Source organism: Trichosurus vulpecula, chromosome 1, assembly GCF_011100635.1.
Source record: "Trichosurus vulpecula isolate mTriVul1 chromosome 1, mTriVul1.pri, whole genome shotgun sequence".
NCBI classification, from domain to species: Eukaryota; Metazoa; Chordata; class Mammalia; order Diprotodontia; family Phalangeridae; genus Trichosurus; species Trichosurus vulpecula.
The window spans coordinates 59,782,986-59,796,219 of record NC_050573.1 but is presented as its reverse complement, the minus strand read 5'-3'; the positions used below and the strand labels follow the sequence as shown (position 1 = coordinate 59,796,219).

Here is a 13,234-nt window from a genome sequence, read left to right as displayed (position 1 = left end):
TGCTTTGCTCAGAGGGAAGGAGAGAAAGGTAGAGACAGATAAAGAGACAGACCGTGAAAAGGAGTGGGGGGAGGGGAGAAGGAAAGGGGAAGACAGCAAAAGGGAAAGAAAGGAAAAAAAGGAGAAGGGAAGGAGGAACAAGGCAAAGGTTAGAGAAGGGAAGAAAAGAGAGGAGAGGGAAAGGGAAGAAAAAGGGAGAGAAATAAAAAGCAGGAAAAGAGAAGGAAGGAAGGAAAAAGGAGAGGAGGATAAGGAAGGGGAGAGAGGAAGAGAAAGGGTAGAGAAAGCTGTAGGAGAGAGGGAGCGAAAGAGGAGGAGGAAGGAGGCTGGGAAAAGAAGAGAGGGAGATAGATAGAGAAGGGGGTAAAGAGAGAGAATAAGGAGAAAAAGATAGAGGCAGGAGAAAGGGGGGAGGGGAAAGAGGGAAACCGAACCTGAGAGTAGAGAGGGAGGGAGTGCAGAGAGAGAAGGCGAGAGAGGCTTAAGGAAGGGGAGAAGAGAGGAAAAGGGGAGAGAGCCAGAAGGAAGGGAGGGGGAAGAGAGGGAAAGAGGGAGAGAGCTAGAGAGAGAGAGAGAGAGAAGGAGGGAGGGATGCAGGGAGGGAGGGAGGGGAGCTGAGCAGAGCGGGCGGCGAGACTGCAGCGCAGCCGGAGCCAGAGGAGCAGGAGCTAGAGGAGCAGGAGCCAGGGGAGCAGGGACCTCAGCGGGGCCCCGGACGATGCGCTAGCCGAGCCCGAGCCGCTGTAGCCGGAGCCACCCCGGGAAGCCGCACAAGCCGAGTCCCGGTCAGAGGTGAGGGCCAGGGTGGGGGCCGGGGCCAGGCTGCGGCCGGGCGGTGCTGCGGCGGTGGGGCGGGGGGGGGGCTGCGGGCGGCCAGGGGTGCTGGGCTGCGGGGGAGGGGGCGGGCTCGGGGCATTGCAGCTGCGGCAGAGGAGGGGGGCCGAGGCTGGGCTTCCCACCGGCGGCCACCCACGCCCAGCCCAGGGCTTCGGCGGCCGCAGCAAGGCTCCTTGCCATAAAGCTTGGCACGGCCAGGGCCTCTTGGGTATCCCCTTGGATCCCGACGCAGGGTCCCCCAATCCCTCGGCTGACGATTTAGCACTGGGGATGACTGGGGGAGGGAGAAGGGGGAGGGCCTGGCGGGTCCCGAGGCTGAGGTTGGGGTTCCCCTCCCTGCCCCGCCCCGCTCACGGGAGTGGGGTGGGCATAAGGAACGGGGGAGGGGGCACCCTGGGGGACGCCCTCCCTTTGGGAAGCTGGCCTGCTAATACCCGCAGTTCCCTGCTCCACCTCCCCCCCCACCAAGAGGCTGAAGGTGGCACTTTCTGTCTAGGTCTCTAGGGCCATGGGGGCGGGGATGGGGGGAGCGTTACCTCTCCCCCCCCATATCCACTTAGGATATCTCCCAGCTTAGCCCCTTGGCCCACATAGTCTAAACCTCCTCCCATTCCCCCATTACAGCATCCTAGGGCAGCTGGCCAAAAGGGAAACTGAGGACCAAGCAGTTTGGCCAAGGTCATATAGCTATTTAATGGAGAGATGAGGCATGTTGAGGATCAGTGCCCCCTTGATTTCTGATCCCCCTCCCAGGAAAGGTGTTCATTCTGATATCTGCCCTTGATCCTTCCAGGAGGACAGGGGGCCTTCCCAGGCCTTCTTAATCTTTTTCTCACTTCTCACTTGTCCAAGATGCCTTAGCTCTGGGCCTGACTGGAGGTAAAGGGAATGGAGAAAATAATCTCTCCCCAGACTCTTCCATTTCAAGGTCCTTGTCACTGAGAGTCCAAAGGAACAGAAGCTCAAACCTCAGGGATTCACTGTGTCTTCATACAGATGGGGATGAGATGGAGCCTAAACTAAGGGGAAGGCAAGATAGGCAACTGCCAAGAGCACATCACTCAAATGGGGTGATTTTTATAAGTATATGGAATCTAAAACTTGTTTTGCTTGACGTCAGAGGGCAGAATTAGGATTGACAGAAGGTAGTTACCAAGGCAGATTTAGGTTGGATATAAAGAATTCACTTCCTAACCATGGGAGCTGTCCAAACGTGGCTGTTGCTGTTTCATAAGGTAGTTTGGCCTCTATCACTGGAGTTCTTCTAAAGACTACAAAAAGATTTAGAGCTAGAAGGGACCTTAGAGATCGCACAGGCCAGGGGTTCTTTGCTTTGTTTGTGTCCTGGTCCCCTTTGGCAGTCTGGCGAGATCTATGGACCCCTTTTCAGAATAATGTTTTTAAATACATGAAATAAAATACATACAATTACAAAGGAAATCAGTAATATTGAAATAACTATCCAAAATTCTTTTTAAATTCACAGATTCCCTGAAATCAATCCCCTCCTTTTGGGGGAGAAGGGGATGTATGGGCCGTCAGTTAAGAACCCCTGATCTAGTATATTTTTAAGATGAGAAAACAGGCCAGGAGAAGGGGACTGACTTGCCTAAGGTTACACAGGTAGTAAGGGGCAGAGATAGAATCAGATCTTCTGACAAAAATGCAGCCCATTGCTATCTTCATTACCCCACACTACTTCAAGCAGAGACTGCATGACCAGGTGTCAGGAATATTATAGAATGGATTCTTCGTCAGTTATAGGTTGGACTAGATGCCTCCTGATGCTGAAATCCTATGATTCTACCATGTTGATATCAGTGAATCTAGCTCTCCTTTGAATTTAAAGGATCAAGGCTCCCAGTGGCCAGTAACCAAAGGGAAATGATCCAGCCTTGTTCAGGGCTCACTAATGGCTTGTCCCGGCTGTGTTAGGGACAGGTCTGGAGTAACAAATTGAGCTGCATAGTCAACCAGCTCCTAAGTCTAGCTTGGATGATCCAGTCTCTGCTTGAACAATCCCATCGATAAGGGGATTCTTTTCCAGATATTTAGGGAAGGGCAGGGGGGAAGGGGACAAGCATTTATTAAGTGCCTGCTGTGTGCACTACGCTAAGTGCTTTAAAAATATTATTTCATTCTTTTAGGAGATATTCCTTTCTAGTGGTGGACACCTCCAATTGGAAGATGACTTTCAATCGAAAGCTAGATTGCCACCTGTTAGGGATGCTCTCATGCCCCGGATGACTGCTAAGGCCCATCTAGCTTAGAGAATTCCATGATACTGTCCTGACCAAGCAACCCTACCTGGGTACATAGGAAAACAATGGTAAAAATAGCTCACATTCCTCTAAAGCTTTACAGCCCACAAAGCATTTCCATAACATTTGATGCTCACAACAACCCTGAGAGATCTGTAGTGTGAGTACTGTGATTTCCATCTTAACAGATGATGAAAGGAAGACTCAGAGAGGTTAAGGAAACCCAGCAAGCCAGTGGCACAGCCAGGCCTCAAACCCAGGTCTTCTAACAATACTGGGTTTAATCCACTGCAGAGTCACAGAGTAAGATCTGGAGGGAACCTCCAAAGCCTTCTAACCAAGCCTCTACCTGAATAGGAATCCCCTCTACAGTGCGCCAGCCAAATGGTTGATCCAGCCCGCCTTCTGTCTCCATCTCTGTGGGTCTTGACCTCTTTCTCTTACTCTCTGTCTCTGTATGTCATCCCTGCATGTCTGCACTGGTTTGTTTTTCCTCTCTATCTCTCCTTCCCTATGGCCTTGTGTGTCTCTGTCACAACTCCCCCCTCTTGATCTTCAGTATTTTAGGAGAGTAAAGGAGAGCTAATCTAAGCTCTTTCTCGATGACAGCCCTTCAAAGACTTGAAGACAGCAATCATGGTGTCTCTTGACCTCCAAGTTTTTTTTTTGTTTTTTTTTTGTTTTGTTTTTCTCTATGCTAAATAAATGAAATAATATTTTTAAAGCACTTAGTGTAGTGCACACAGCAGGCACTTAATAAATGCTTGTCCCCTTCCCCCCTGCCCTTACCTAAATATCTCAAATTCCTTCAATTTATCATCTTACGGTATAATCTTTAATCATCCTGGTCACCTCACTCTGGGAACGTTCTACCCTATCTGTGGGCCTTCCACAAATATGGCTCCCAGAGCAGAACGTAATACTCCAAATGAGGTATGATCAGGAGTGAGGACAGAGGGACTATCATTTCCCATATTCTGGACACTTGCTCTCAATACAATGGAATCTCATCAGCTTTTTTTTAAACTGTCCTATCACAGTGGGGACTCATTGTACTTACAGTTCACTGAAACCCTCATATCCATGTCTACATGAACTACTCTCTAGCCATGCTTTCCTTCTCTTGTATTTATGAAACTGGTTTTTTGAACCCAAATGGAAGACTTAATCCCCGCCCCCCTGCCAACTGAATTTTGTCTTATTAGATTCAATCCAATAACCTAGGCAGTTGAGATTTTTTTTTTTTGCATCCTGATCCTGTGTGTTTGCTAGCCCTCCTAGATTTGTGTCATCTGTAAATCTGATTGACATCCATACCACCTGTACCTTTATCCAAGTCATTGCTAAAAATGTTAAACATAACAGCACCAAACACAGATCCCTGGAAGGGACGCATTCCATTAGAGACCTCCTTCCATGCTGATACTAAACCACGGAATCCAGACATCCGACCTAACTAAAATACAGATAACTTTCTTGTTGTTTAGCTCGCATCTCTGTCTTTTCCACCAGAAGAGTTGGAAAGATTTTGTCTGAGGCCTTGCTAAAATCTAGGGAAACAAAACCATGTTTAAGTTTTCCCCTAATCTACCAATTTAATCAATTATGTTAGAGATTTGTTAATTTATTCAGTAATTTTTTTCATCCGCTTCAGAGGCAGAATTTGAACCCAAGTCTTCCTGACTCCAAATCTAGTACTGTATCCATTATGCCAGGCTAACTGTCTAAGTCTAGTTACTGAAAAAAAGAAAAGACAGAAAGTGAGAAAGAGAAAAAAAGAATGAAGGAAAAAAGAAAAGAAGAAAGGGAAGGGAAAGAAGGGAGGAAGAAAAAGAAAGAAGGAAAGAAAGAAGGTTCGTTTGACTCCATCTGCCCTTGATGAAGCTATTCTGGCTCTGTGTGATCATTGCTTCCTTTTCTAGTTGTTCACTAACCATCTTTCTAATAATGTGCTGCAGAATTTGTCTGAAATTGAAGTTAAGGTCATTGGCCTATTGTTTACAGACTTCTTTTTCTTTTTTTCTTTTTAAAATGAGAACATTTGCTCTTCTCCTGTCTTGTGGCATCTCCTTTATTCTCCAGGACCTTTGAAAGATCATTAACTGACAGAAGCTTAATAATCCCATGCATTAGTTCCTTCAAGTGACCTGGGAAATAGTTTGCCTGGGCTTTGTGGCTGGTACCCATCGAGAGCAGGTCAGTGCTCTTTTATTCTCTACTTATCTTGGGGATTGATGCCCTATTAATCACTTCTGTTCTGTCCTTTCTAGTCCGAATAGAGTCAAACAGTCCAACAGAAAACCGAGAAGCAAAATAAGGGTTGAAAAGCTTCCTTTTCTCTCTGTTTTTGGTTGTCATCGTTCCATTCCCCCAGAGTCATGCTATCATTGTTCCTCTTTTCTCTAAGGAGGCCAAGAAAATCCCCATATTATTGGCCTGAGATTTCCTCTGAAACCTTAGATCATTTGGAGTTGTAATCCTCTCAATGCTTTTTTTTTTACAGGATTGTATCATGCTTTTGTGTTCATCTTCATACTTTGCCCTTGCTTCCATCTCCTAAGTTGGCTGGTGAGTTCCATGTGTGTCCACATTGGTCTCTTGAGACATCTTCCCATTCTCCTCCTTCTCCTTGCAGTTGTTTTTTTTTTTTTGTTTCTTCAGAATTTCATTCTAAAGACTTCTATTTTTTTCCCTGAGCTAACTTTCACCCTGTAGAATTTTAGTCCACTATGAGATCTTAACTATATTTTTTAAAAATCTTATTTTTTATTGTGAATTTAACAATCATCAACCAACACAGACTTTTCCATATTCCAGGAACAAGATTGTATCTTTTTTCTGAATCCTATGAAATCTTAAAAAAATTAATTGCTTTTTTAAATTAATGAATAAAGATCTATTTTTCCTCCCTCCCACCTCTTCTCCTTTTGGAAAAAAAGAAAAACAAAACCCTTGTAACATATATGCATAATCAAGAAAAACAAATTCCTTCATTGGCTATGTCCAAAAACATTGTCTCATTCTTCACTCTCAGTCTGTGGACTCTCTTTCAGGAGGTGAAATAGCATACTTCACCATCTACCCTTGGTGTTGTGATTGGTCACTGCACTGATCAGAGTTCTTAAGTCTTTTAGGGTTGCCTTTGTAATGTTGTTATTATATGAATTGTTCCCTTGGTTCTGCTCACTTCACTCTGCATCAGTTCATACAGTTTTTCCCAGGTTCATCCGAAACCATTCCCTTTGTTGTTTTTTATAGCCACAATAGTATTTCATTACCTTCATATATCATAATTTGATCAGCCATTTCCCAATGAATGGGTGCTCCTCACCTTAGGTTCCAGTTCTTACCATTACAAAAAGAGCTGCTATAAATATCTTTGTGTATTTTATGTATTTTGGAGTCTTTTCCCTCTTTCTTCGATCTCTTTGGGGTATGGGCCTAATAGTGGTAAACCCTTTGAAATCTGATCTCCCCAAATCTAGGGTTCCTATCACATTATTTCCTTTTTTTCTCTCCCCTGTCACAAATACTAAGATAGAGTTGCCATTTCCCTCCAAGGCTACCATCATTTTTACCCCAAAAGCCAGGTCTTCCTTATTGGTTGAAAACAACCAAAATTAAAAAAAATTAAATTGTGTGTATATGTGTATATGTATGTATTATGTATAGAATCTGCCTTCTCTCCCTCCCTCTCCCCCAATCAAGAAGGCAAGAAAAACTAAAGTTCTCTTACAGACATGTATTAGGCCAAACAAATTCCCTTGGCCATGTCCAAACAATCAGCCAGCATTCAGTCATTATGAATCGCAGTGCACAGCTGTCTCAAACTTATCCTTCTGTTTCCTTTGACCTGTGATGGTCCCTTTCTCTGTCGAGTGTTACTATATTAACTCCCAGTTTGGAGAGTGTGTAATAGGGGTGCCAAGGGGACCTGCTTCTAGGAGAGCAAACAGTAAAGATGCGTCTCTTCCCATCGACATTGGACTCAGATGTCCTGAGCCTCTCCATGGGTCGCCCCATCTCAGTTTCTCTCTGCTCCTTTGCTCCTGCAGGCTCCCACAGGAATAGCACCAATGGTCTCAGCACTAAAGCCTCGGACTGGGGGTCCTAGTGGGTGGGGGCAGAGCAGTAGCCTAGTAGCCTGCCACAGCTTCAGGTTACTGCCCCAGGCTGCTTCTCAGACATCCTTTGCCCTAGGTGCAGGGGCAGCCCAGGTGGTTGGCTCTCATAGTGGGAGGCCTCTGATGGGGCAGGGTAGGGCAAAGAGCTGGTCCCGAGCTTGGGCAGGACAAATGAAACTCTGCTGGGTTGGGTTGGAGCTACCTGGCTGTGGTGGACTAGTGATATGGGCTTGTTAGACTAGGGCTGCTCTTGTCTCTAAGAGTAGGATTTGGGTTTTAATGCAGAGCTCCCCATTCTCCATGTATCCTCAAGCCAATCTCTAAATTTGGGAATCTTTGACACCCTTATTTGGAGGAACTAGCCACAACTACATGGGGAACACTCTGTAATAGGTCTACTGGTGATTGGGGTGGGGAGGGCAGGCAGCAAAATCCCTCTAGCTTTCAGGAAGAAGGAGGCCTGGGGACCCATGTTTGCCAAACAACATACAGTTATGGGACAGATAGGGTCAAATGTTAGTCTGAGGCTGGGGTCAGGGCCTCAGTCTAAGGGCTAGTCTCAGGGCCTCAGATGAGGTTCAGAGGCTAAGGTTGGGGCTGGGATGGTTAGAGGCTGAGTCCAGGACCAGGGTCAGGAGGTTCAGGCTAAGATTTGGGATTTAGTCTGGAGCAGAGGTAAGGTTGCAATCCGAGGGTTCTCAGTCTAGGGCAAGGTCAGGGCTGAGTCTGGAGGCAGTGTTAGGGGCATAGCTGGGCCTGGGGACAGGAGTCCTGATGGAAAAAGGGGTAGAGAGAAGCTCCCCATGAGTCTTTCCAAGAGAACGTCCTCACCTTGTTTTCTGATACAGCTTTGACTCTAATATGGTTGCTTCTAGCCAGGCTGGTGAGGTGGAAAGGAAAACTAGTTCTGGGGTGTGTTGGAGGGTGTTTGTTTGGAGGCAGCCAGGGCCTTGTGGGCCATTATCAGAGGTAGCAGATGCCCACCATTGCCTCTATGTAGGTCTGTTTCTGGGTCAGAGTAGGGCTTGAGGCTCCCCAGGAAGAGCTGGGGAGCAGAGGCATTGATGTTCCACTCTCCCATCCTGGCCTAGCAACTAGGAAGGTCCTAACCCCATGTCGATGCCAGGGATCTTGGACTGAGCTAGCCTGGTTGTTGCCTGGTGCCAACTATTGGGAAAGAAGGTGGGGGTCGTGGGGGAGGCCAGGGACCCCCTCAGTCCCTCCCTAGTTCATGCGCCTTCACATAGGAATGTACATTAGGAACAGCTCTATGTTCGGTCCCAGTTGTGTGCAAATCTCTGCCCACGTATTATGTCCCAAAGTATTAGGTCTAGGCCCAGGGGGACTGAGCCAGAAGAATGGCTACAGACTCTGGGAGTCCAAACAGCATCACCTGTGGAGCAGTGACATCTGGCTTTCATAGTCATGTACACACACACACACACACACACACACACACACACACACACACACACCTTTCTGCCCTTTGGAAGCACCCTTACTCTGACTTTTGTTCAGATGGCTTTTGACAAAGTCTGCCCTGCCTTAGCTGTCTCTCCAGGAAACAAGGGCCCTGAAGGGGCCAGGGAGATCGGACCACTCCAGCACACCTCACCGGGGTAATGAGTTCAGAGTAAAGCAGGACTTGAGTGCCAGGAGTGGAAGGGGCAAGTTTCTGGAGAACAGAAACAATGAGTACCATGAGTCCTGGGGTGTGGAGAGTGAGCTTTATTATTGCTGGGGGATAGCCCTCTTTAGTATTTTTACTCCTGGGGTAAAGGCAGATGTAGTCACTGGGGCATAGTTGTAGTTGGCATCGTTCCCTCTAGGGGTGCAGCTGGAGTCAGCACTGTTACTCCTGGAGTATAGCTCTGGTTAGTCTCATTCCCCATGAGTAGTAAGCATTGTTACTATAGTTACTACTAAGACCCCTCGGAGCCAGTTGTAGTATGCATCATTACCCTTGGGGTACAGCGGTAGTTAGCACCAGCACCCCTGGGTCACATACTGCCTCTGCAGTGCAGCTCTAGTTAGCACCGTTGCTCCCAGGGAGGCATCATTGGAGGGATGCTCTGACCATAGGTTTCCCTACACCTGACAGGCCCCTAGAATGTCTCTCTCCCCTCTTGCATTGTCCTCCAGGAGCTCACAGCCACTGAAGAAGATGCCGGAACAGAGTAACGACTACCGGGTGGTGGTGTTTGGGGCAGGTGGTGTGGGCAAGAGTTCCCTGGTCCTCCGTTTCGTCAAGGGCACTTTCCGAGATACCTACATCCCGACTATCGAGGACACCTACCGCCAGGTCATCAGCTGCGACAAGAGCGTGTGCACTCTGCAGATCACAGACACCACGGGCAGCCACCAGTTCCCGGCCATGCAGCGCCTGTCCATCTCCAAGGGCCATGCCTTCATCCTGGTCTTCTCTGTCACCAGCAAGCAGTCCTTGGAGGAGCTGCGACCCATCTACCAGCAGATTCTGCAAATCAAAGGCAGCGTGGAGAACATCCCAGTCATGCTGGTGGGGAACAAGTGCGACGAGACGCAGCGGGAAGTGGACACCAAGGAGGGGGAGGCCCTGGCCAAGGAGTGGAAGTGCGCCTTCATGGAGACCTCAGCCAAAATGAACTACAATGTCAAGGAGCTCTTCCAAGAGCTGCTCACCCTGGAGAAACATCGCAACATGAGTCTCAGCATTGATGGGAAGCGCTCCAGCAAGCAGAAGAGGACAGACAAACTCAAGGGCAAGTGTAGCCTGATGTGAGGGGCCTGGCCCCCAGGGCTGCCCCCTCCCCCTTGCCCTGCTCTGTCCCACTCTTGGTCTTGCTCCAGATGGCTCCGTGGCCCCTGTTTTGTCTCCTTCTGTCTTCCTGTCATCTCAAGCTCTCTTCCTCATGGATGGCCTCCTTCCATCTTTCCTCTTTCTCTGTCTCTCATTGTCCTTCTCTGTCCTCATAGCAGCCACTCCGAGGTTGTTGAGACCAACCTGTATCTAAACAGAAACTCCCTCCATGACATCCCTCCCAAGTGGTCATCCAGCCTCTCCCTGGTCAGCTGCTCTCTCTGTCTTCTTTCTCCTGTCCCTGTCTGTGTTTCTGCATCTATTTGTTTTTCTCAGTTTCTCCTTCCCTCTGTGTGTGTGTGTGTGTGTGTGTGTGTGTGTATGTGTGTGTGTGTGTGTCCATCTCTCCTGCCCTGAGTCTCTCCATAGGCCCCCCATTCCTACATTTGATCACTGTGACTTGGGGGGCTGAAACGCACATTGACCTCGCACATTTCTTTCTCTTTTTTGACCATTGATGGCCCCCTCCCTCCTCCCCTGCTCCATGGGCCCAGCTCAACTCCCCCTTTCACCTGGCTTCCTCCTCCCTGTGATACCCGGAGGCATGTGATAGGGAGGCCCAGTAGACAGGCTTTCCTTGGCCTTTGAGACAATAGGCAATAAAGATGAAGCCCCTGCAGCTGAGCTAGGCCCTCAATCTGCCCTAGGCCTCCCCCTTGCCTTCCCTCTCTGCCCCTTGTAGAAGTGACCAGTGGCCCCAGGACTGAGGAGCTAGGCCCAGGGGGCTTGTGGGCAGGAGCCAGACTCTGTCTAGCAGCCCAGCACAATTCACCGCTGTCTCTCTCTTTCACCTCGTTCAGGTTGTATGGTAGTGTCCCTGCTCCTAGCCTCCCTTCCCAGGGGTCTACAGGATTACTCTAGGTGTGAATGGGGGTGGTTCTGTGTACCCCCGGAAGGAGGTTATGGGCTAGGGTTCTGAGGAGTGGGGGATCATCATTCCCCCCACCCCAGGAGGGTGGGGAGGTAGAAGCCATCAGCACAACCCCTCTGCCCAGCCCCCAGAACATCCCCTTGAGGGGAATGGTCCCTCTGAGGGGCTAGGCTGGGCCCCATCTCAGAGATAGATGTGTCCCAGGGAGGGCACATTCAGTGAATTGGATTTGAGAGAGGGGGCACTCATTTTCCCTGCCAGGGAGTCCTGACCTGACCCCCATAGGAAGAGGAGAGGAGAAGACAGTGACCACGAGGAAGACAGACAGGAAGCATTGGCAGGTGCATGTGTGTGTAACAAAACCTGTGTGTGTTCATGCTGTTATGTGTGTTTGTATACATGCATGTATATGCGTTAATGTATATGATATCTGTGTGAGTGGGTATGCAGACATGTGAGAATAAATCAGGGGATGTATGCATGTATATTAGTGTGTGTATGTTTGTATGTGTGTGTTTGTGCATGTAAGTGTGCATGTGTGTGCGCGTGTGTATGTGTGTGTGTGTGATAGTATTTGTGTGTCTGAGTATGTCTGTGCATAGGTGGAGGGGCAGGAACCTGTAGGGAAAGCTGATAGGTTTGGGGGTCAGTGCTGGAGCCCTGCTCCTTCCCCCCGCCCCCAAGGCCAATCTATCCCTTCAGCCCCCTGCTGCAGGCAGCACTTCACCCCCTGACATGCAGCACCCCTGGCTGACCTTGGAAGGGGCTGTGGGGTGAGGCGAGGGAAAGGTGAGCAGGTGAGCTAGGGGACTCTCTCCTCTGAGGGTGCTGGCCCCACCAGGGGCTCTGGTACCGTTCCTCAGGGATCCACCCTGATAGCACAATTACCATCCCCCAGCCCAGACCCAGGGGCTTAGAGCAGGTGGGGGGAGTGGGCAGCCAGGCCCTGCCTTGCAGTGGGTGTGTCCACCCACTTCTCTCCAACCACACCCCCTCCCCACTGTGACCACCTGAGGCAGAACCAAGCACCTCTTCTCCCAACTGCCCAGAGCAAACTGTGTTATCTTCTGTTCTTGCCTTCCTGAACACACTCCTCTTCCTTTACCACATTACTTCCTGGGCCCGATGTTGAAATCCCAGGAAAAAAAAAAGAAAAAGACAGGCCTGTCTGGAAAGTAGTTGTCCAGGCCTGGACAGCCTAGGGGATTCAGCTGAGGGTGACCAGAGAATATTAGAGCTGGAAGTTACTTTAAAGACCATCTGTTCCAAAACCCATATTTTACAGATTGGGAAATTGAGGCCCAGAGAGAATAAGAAAATTGCTTAAAGTCACACACAGCAAGTCAGGGACAGAGCTGGGAGAGAGGTAACATGTCCTTCAGGGACAGCAGCCCCATGTAGCACATGGATCCCCCTCTCCCATTGTCCCTGGGCCCTTCGGAAAGCTCCAGAGGTTGGGACCAGGGCAAGACCAAGAGTCTGGGATGAACATAGGTCCCACTTCTTCCCTAGGCATGTGGTGTGGGCAATTCCACCCTGCCCAGCTGCTGTGACGCTAGAATATTGTCTGGTGCTCTGGACTGAGGCCTTGGCCCCCCTCCCCCAATCCTTTGTAATGCCTCCCCTCTGTCCCCCAGATGACTCCCCCGAGCATGTGGACACCCCCTTCTCCAGTGCACCCTGTCTTTTTTAAGAGTCCAATGTAGCCTTCACTCTAGAACTAGTCTTCCTCCAATAAAGACATGGCTCCTGCATCCGCACTTCTTGGTACCCAGATTTTCTGGGGGGAGGTGTGGGCTTTTGGGGTGGGGAGGATCAGCTCTCATGGTTCACCGTCTGGGAGGGTAAAGGGAAGTGGAAGCAGGAAAGGGGAGAGAGGAGAGAAGGAGTGGAAGGAGTGTGGGAGAGGCAAGGGGGTGAGGAAGGATGGGGAGGCAAGGAAGGCAGGTTGGTGATGAGGGAAGGCTGGGGACACAGAGGTTCCGTAGGGCTGGAGAAATGATCGGGTGAGGGGCAGACCTTGGGGAGAAGGGCCAGGATGGAGATGAAGCCGGGAGACTTTAGGGACAGGCAGGTTGGGGGAGGGGTTGGGGGCTGGACCGAGGGACGGAGAGGTGATCCGAGGTGAGGGCTGGGCTGGTTGCTGAGGGGGGTCCCTTTTCACAGCCTCGTGCCAGGGCCACGAGCCGGCTCCCCTCACGGGGCACAGATCGAAGAGTGCGTCATCAGCCTGTTGCCCTGGCAACCATCTGCTTCCAAGGCAGGCTTGTGCAGCCAAGCTGCAGCTGTGCTGGGACTGGGG

At 49.7% G+C, this 13,234-nt stretch overlaps 1 protein-coding gene across 2 annotated transcripts; it reads left to right on the top strand.

Annotated features, from left to right (window-relative positions):
• Positions 1-604: 604 nt before the first annotated feature.
• On the top strand, positions 605-12,684 carry DIRAS1 (DIRAS family GTPase 1). 2 transcript variants are annotated; one of them, XM_036751272.1, is made up of 2 exons: positions 605-792; positions 9,365-12,684. In XM_036751272.1, exon 2 carries the CDS (start codon positions 9,387-9,389, stop codon positions 9,981-9,983), a length of 597 nt encoding a protein of 198 aa, XP_036607167.1. In that variant the 5' UTR covers positions 605-792; positions 9,365-9,386; the 3' UTR covers positions 9,984-12,684. The 2 variants fall into 2 exon arrangements, with proteins under 2 accessions (XP_036607167.1, XP_036607175.1); XM_036751280.1 differs by lacking the exon at positions 605-792 and adding an exon at positions 5,181-5,294.
• Positions 12,685-13,234: the final 550 nt, after the last annotated feature.